This window comes from Lactuca sativa, chromosome 3 (assembly GCF_002870075.4).
Source record: "Lactuca sativa cultivar Salinas chromosome 3, Lsat_Salinas_v11, whole genome shotgun sequence".
Lineage (NCBI taxonomy): Eukaryota > Viridiplantae > Streptophyta > Magnoliopsida > Asterales > Asteraceae > Lactuca > Lactuca sativa.
Genome location: NC_056625.2, coordinates 206,803,910 through 206,810,570, shown reverse-complemented (window position 1 = coordinate 206,810,570; position 6,661 = coordinate 206,803,910). Strand labels below are relative to the sequence as shown.

General features: G+C 38.8%; 1 protein-coding gene across 1 annotated transcript; it reads left to right on the top strand.

The window, feature by feature from the left end:
• Positions 1-1,940: 1,940 nt before the first annotated feature.
• Positions 1,941-4,547, top strand: LOC128132890 (uncharacterized). The gene is made up of 7 exons (XM_052769891.1): positions 1,941-2,129; positions 2,221-2,428; positions 2,495-2,607; positions 2,755-3,078; positions 3,202-3,387; positions 3,477-3,960; positions 4,081-4,547. The coding sequence occupies exons 1-7, from the start codon at positions 1,941-1,943 to the stop codon at positions 4,545-4,547; spliced, it is 1,971 nt and encodes a 656-aa protein (XP_052625851.1).
• The last annotated feature ends 2,114 nt before the right edge of the window (positions 4,548-6,661 follow it).

Genomic DNA, 6,661 nt, shown 5'->3' with positions numbered 1-6,661 from the left:
GAGATTAACCATGTGAATTCCTGCTCGACTACAAATCTTGGGATTTCTTCAAACAATGCTCTTTCATCACTCATCACCTCTCCAGGTCAAGCGTTTGCTGCTCAACAACCTCTGAATCAAACTTTTGTTGCTCCATCAGCAACATCTTTTACTGCTACATCATCTATGCCTCACTCACAAAGTCAGTTGTCTGTTGCTCCACAAATTGTTCCCTCCCCCAATGCACCAGTTGTGGCTTCTTCTTCAAACTCCAAGGAAAGTGATGAAAATCTTTCTCTTTCCACTGGACTTGTCAACTGTTATAATGCCTTTGTAGCTGGAGAGCTCCCACCTCAACTCTCATTTGCTGACCTGGATCAAATTCATCCAGAAGATGTGGAAGAGATGGATATTACATGGCAAATAGCTATGGCAGTATTCAGGGAGAAGCAATTTGCAAAGAAGACGGGAAAGAACAACTGGGGAATGAATGCTGACAAGAAGGTAGGATTTAACAAAGGAAAGCTGCGCTGCTTCAATTGTCATGAGTCGGGTCATTTTTGTCGTGAGTTCCCTAAGCCAGATAGAAGGATGAACAACGATAGAACGATGGTTACTATGGGAAATAATCATGGAGGTGTTGTTGTCAACAGTAAGAATGCAATAGTTGCTCAGTCTTTTGACTAGGAGGACCAGATTCAGGCATTGAATATTTCAGGACCAAAAAATGCTCACTTGGCCCAAATTAATGATGATGTTCCTATGAAGAATGACGAGGCTGATCCAGAAGAAAAGATGATGCAGTTTCAGTTTCCACTAATGGTATCTTCTACCTCAGAATCCAAGAAGAATGACATATGTTTATCTTCTTGTTCTCAAGCATGCATTTATTATGTTAAAATTATTCGTGAGGAAATAGAATCATTACATAGGGAAGTTGAGGACCTAAAATACGAAGGTTATCAACTCAGGAAAGGACAGAAACTCCTAAAGGCGCAATTTGAAGCAAAAATCAAAGACTTTATGAGACTTCAGGACGACTATAGCAACAAATGTGAAAATTATGACTATGTGAAGAGACAACTTGCTGAATTGACTACTAAGCTTGACACATTAAAAGGCAAATTTTAAACTGCAAATTTTGATTTTAGAATATTTGATGTGTCAAGCAAAGTAGTTGCCAACATGATAGACCATTGCTTGCAATTTAAACATAGCCAGCAAAAGGGTTTAGGATACGACAAAGTGCCTCCTCATTTCAATCATAATTATCAGTATCACCTTATGACTGAAGCGGAGATTGCCAACGAATCATTCATGGTTTATGGCAAACAAACTGGTTTTGTTTCAAGAGGAATTATTAATATTGAAAGTAGTAATGCTTCTACTTCCCCTGCAGATCAATCGTTAACTCAGTCAAAGCAAGAAGCTGAAGGATATGTTTCTGATAATAAAACTATGTCTGATTCTGAAAATAAAATTGTGTCTGAACTTGCAGTTTCTGACTCAAATGAAAACTCTAGTGTTTCTAATGTTAAAATTGATGATACACTCCACAAGTCACACAATCTGATGCACCCTCACTTATCGCACAATCTGTTTCTTGCACATGTTATTATGGAAAAAATAAGGGTGTCATTAATGAAAATAAATCAGAAAAAGGTAGTACCAATTTCGATAACAATAAACAGATTTCTTTCAACTGTGGTACTGGCGGTCATATTGCTAGGAATTGTCCCAATCGAGCTTTTGCGCATTTTCTGTCGCCAAGAGGAGAGAGCGAGTCTAGAGGAAGGTCTTTAACTAGAAGGTCCTCAAAAACTCGTTATCGAGATGATGATTGGAAGGATGATCAAAACTAGAAAAATGCAGGTTCTCAAAAGAACAAACACGTTTTTAATAACAAAGTCACAAACAATTTGCCAAAATTGATCAATGCTCCGCCAAGATCGGTTTCGTCAATGAGCGGTTCTGGGTCTTCAACCACTTCTGGTAGAAAATCCGAATGCTCAATGCAAACTGAAAAGAAAAATGTTTCAAAACCACCTGTGATTGTTAAGAAACCTAAATATCAGTGGATGCCCAAATTAACTTCCAACCAATCATCGTCATCCTTTGAAAGTGTTTTACATGATGATTCAAAGTTAAAGGTTTTAAAGGATAAATATGTGACTGTAAAGGGTCAACCCAGGAAATAATGGCCTGGGTCCCCAAATCTAAATAATTCCACTCATCTTGCAGGGACAGTTGCGGAGGAATGTCTTCCGATCTTGGTATGTCGACAGCGGCTGCTCCCGGCATATGACTGGAGACATCTCCCTATTGAGCAACATTCGATATTTTAATGTGGGATATGTTTCCTTTGCGGGCGGAGAAGGTGGAAAAACCACTCAGAGAGGAACATTGACAAATGGAGTGCTAATTTTCGAGAATGTCAACTTTGTTGAGTGTTTCTCAAATTTGTGACAAAGGGTATTCAATGCATTTTACTGATTGTGCATGATCCTTAAGCCAGGCATTGTCATCCCGGAAGAGTGGATCCTTGTCAAATCAAAGCAGGATGGAAACGCTTACATAATTGAAATGAACAGTAACATTCCAGAACAAGTCACTTGCCTCTTTTCAAAGGTCTCAGAACAAAATGCAACGTTGTGGCACCGATGACTCGGTCATGCGAACGCTAAGAATTTGAATCATCTTGCTAAAAATGAGATGGTATGTGGCTTACATGTCAGATACTTTATAACTTTTGAGAAGTGTGTGTCATGCGCCCAGGGAAAGAATCATAAAAAACCACACTTGCCGAAACAGGTCAATTCAATCAGCCAGTTGCTTAAATTATTGCACGTGGACTTATTTGGTCCGGTCAATGTCCTAAGCATCAACAGAAACTCGTATTTTCTAGTTCTGATCGATGATTTCTCTCATTTTACATGGGTTTTCTTCTTATCCAACAAAGTTGGGATTGCTGATTTGATAAAGAAGTTCATTTTGATGATTGAGAACCAAACTAATAACCGGGTGAAGGTGCTTCGAATTGATAATGGAACAGAATTCACAAATGCAGTTCTTGATCACTTTTACACAGAAAAGGGAATTGTGCGTCAATACAACTCTGCTCGCACACCTCAACAAAATGGTGTGGCAGAGCGCAGAAATCGAACATTAAAAGACGCTGCAAGGACAAGACTTTGTGACTCCAAGTTACCTGTTTTCTTGTAGGCTGAGGCGATTAACATTCCTTGCTACGTTTGGAATCGTGTTTTGATCAACAAAGCCCAGATGAAGACTCCGTACAAAATTTTTTATGGTATAAGTCTTCAGTCAATCACTTCCGTGTATTTGTTTGCTCTTGTACCCTTCTTCACCTGGAGTCCAACCCGAAATTTAATGCCAAAGCCGATGACTGTTACTTGGTGGGATATGCTGCACGCACGGCGTATAGGGTTTACAATAAAAAGACGAACCAACTTGTTGAATCTTTCGACGTGTCCTAGTTGGAGGAGAATGATACGGATGCTAAAGTGGGTCCTGATTGGCTGTTTGATTACTCATCCTTGTCCAAATCGCTCAATGTGTATTCAGATGGTTCATCCGGTTCTTCCTCTTATTCGAAGATTGTTCCTGAAGATGAAGACGAAGAAGTTGTTTACAGACCTCCAACGGTATCCTCTTCAATTCCTACTGGGGATTCATCTAATCCACTTACTTGTCCAGAATCTCATGCTCAACATGATGCTCCAGATGTTGATGATACACCCCTTACTCCTGTTGAAAGAGAGTTTATGTCTAGAAATGCTTCCGCTGTTACTCCAACTTTCATGGAACTACTTTTTCCTGAACAAATTGCTGATGAGTTTGTAGCAGATCCATCTAATGAGGTAGGTTCATCTGATGTGGAACATTTAGCAAATGATGGAGTTATCAACATTCACAATCTTCCCGTCTCCCTTAATGACATCAGTCAGGAGATACCCTCACGTATTCACCGAGATCATCCAATCAAGAATGTCATTGGCCAGCTGGGTGATGGTGTTAAAATAAGAAGTCATAGTGGAGATGTAAACACATGTCTTTATTCTTGCTTTATCTCTTAAATAGAGCCAAAGAACTTTGAAATGCCTTTGAATGAGCCCAGTTGGGTCGATGCTATGCATGAACAGTTAAATCAATTTGAAAAACTCAGGGTTTGGACACTGGTTGAACTTCCTAAGGGAAAAAAGTCTCTTGAAACGCACTGGGTATACCGCAATAAGCAGGATGATTCTGGAGTCATATTGCGCAATAAGGAAAGACTGATGGTTTGCGGGTTTAGACAGATCGAGGGTCTTGACTATACTAAGATTTATGCTCTGGTAGCTCGCTTGGAGGCTATCCGGATTTTCCTTGCATATGCTTCTTACATGAACTTCACAGTTTATAAGATTGATGTCAAGACAGCTTTCTTGTATGGCAATGTGAAGGAAGAAATATATGTTGATCAACCCCTTGGGTTTGTTAACTCAAAGTTTCCTAATCATGTCTATAAGTTAGAAAAGGCGTTGTATGAGCTACATCAAGCTCATTGAGCGCGGTATGCGACTCTTACAAAGAATTTGCTCGAGCAATGATACTCTCGTGGCACCATCGATCAAACTTTATTCATCAAACATGTGGGTAATGATCAGATTCTAGTCCGGATCTATGTTGACGACATTATCTTCGGGTCTACCAATCCGCAACTATGTAAAGAGTTCGAAGGAGTGATGAAAAAGAGGTTTGAGATGATTTCGTTAGGTGAAATGACCATGTTTTTGGGGCTTCGGGTCCAACATAAGTCAACCGGAATCTTGCTCCATCAAGCAAAGTATGTGGAGGATATACTTGAGAAGTTTGGGTTTCAAGACGCAAAACTTGCATCGACACCGATGGCTGAAAGACCCCTGCTAACTTCGGATACTGATGGTGAATCCGTAGATCAGACACACTACAAATCGATGATCAGATCCTTGATGTATCTAACTGCAAGCCGCCCAGACATCATGTTTGCAGTTTTTTAATGCGTACGTTATCAGGCTAATCCTAAACTTTCACATCTTATTGCTGTCAAAAGAATCTTTCAGTATATCAAAGGCAGCCCAAAATTGGATCTTTGGTACCCGAAAAATTCTGAATTTGATTTATATACGTTTGCTGACAGTAATTATGGAGGATTTGAGCTTGATAGGAAATCTACATCAAGAGGGTGCCAATTCCTTGGAGACAGGCTGGTGTCATGGCAGTGCAAGAAACAGCACACCGTCTTAACCTCAACAGCAGAAGCGGAATATGTTGCTGCCTCTGCTTGTTGTTCTCAAGTTATATGGTCCAACATCAGATGGTTGATTACGGTTTGAACTATCTAGAAACCCCTATCTTCTGTGATAATGAGGCTGCAATTCAGATTACTAATAAATCTTGTCCAGCATTCCAAAACCAAGCACATTGATATCAAAATTCATTTTATCAGAGACTGCTATGAGCATTCGTTCATTCGGCTGAACAGGTCCCCACTGCTAATAATGTGGAGGATCTATTCACAAAGTGATTTAACAAAGCTCGATTCGATGTGCTTGTGAGCTTTTTGAAAATGATTCGTTTTAAGGATAAATTTTTATTTTAGGTTAGTTTAAATTTGAACATTTTAAATTCATTCTCACCTATGCACAAATTTAGGGGAGAAATAAAAAAACAAAAAAAATAGAAAATCAAAAATCCAAAAATAGTGTTATTTCTGTTTTATTTTTTTTAGAAAATATTTAAAAAACCAATAACATTAGAAATTCAGAAAATTAAAAAAATATATGTTATCTTTTAGTTTTGTTTATCGGGAGGTGATATAATCATGTGATAACAGATAATTTGAATCTGTGTAAGGTGACTAAGTTGAATTTTCTGTGCTCTGTGTTTGATGCACTGGTATACATGAAGGATTTTTTAAATGGACTTGACTAGGATCAGATGAACTTAAGTTTAGAGACTTGACAAACTTTAACCTAGATAGTTCCATTGAGTCTGACAATACGACGCTTGGATAGGTTGAGCAGAGAGATATACATGAGAATCTGCGGATACACTAAATTAATACGCATCTAGAACCGTGGCTTAATTTTTCCTTGATGTACGGACTTATGTCCTTAATTCTGGTTCTGATAGGGCAACTGGGGGGTTTTGATAAAGTAGGTATGTAGGAAATTATTTTCTTGCTTTCTATCTGTCAGTTATATGTTGCTTCCTCTGCGTGATTAGAGGAGATCCGACCTGGAATGCAACATATGCAACTCTATTTCTACATACCTTCTTATCCATGTCTATCTTTTAGCCATATGATGTCCCCTCTGCATGATCAGAAGATCCGACCTGGGACATAGCATACGCAACATTCTACCTCTCAATCCCTCTATCCTAGTTTTCCATATGTTTTCCCCTCTATGTGATTGAAATATATTCGACATGGGACACAACATATGCACCTATTTCTAAATCTGACTTCCTCCTTAATAATTGTTTACTCACCTAGAGTAAGGAGTTCTTTAGAAGTTCTGGATAACCAGGGTATATCGGGAAGTAGGGAACACATTCTAGTGAAACTAAAATTGAAACATATAGAGGTTGTTTGTAGATCTCGCTGCTTGATTAGGTGGACAACAATATTCTTGGTCGT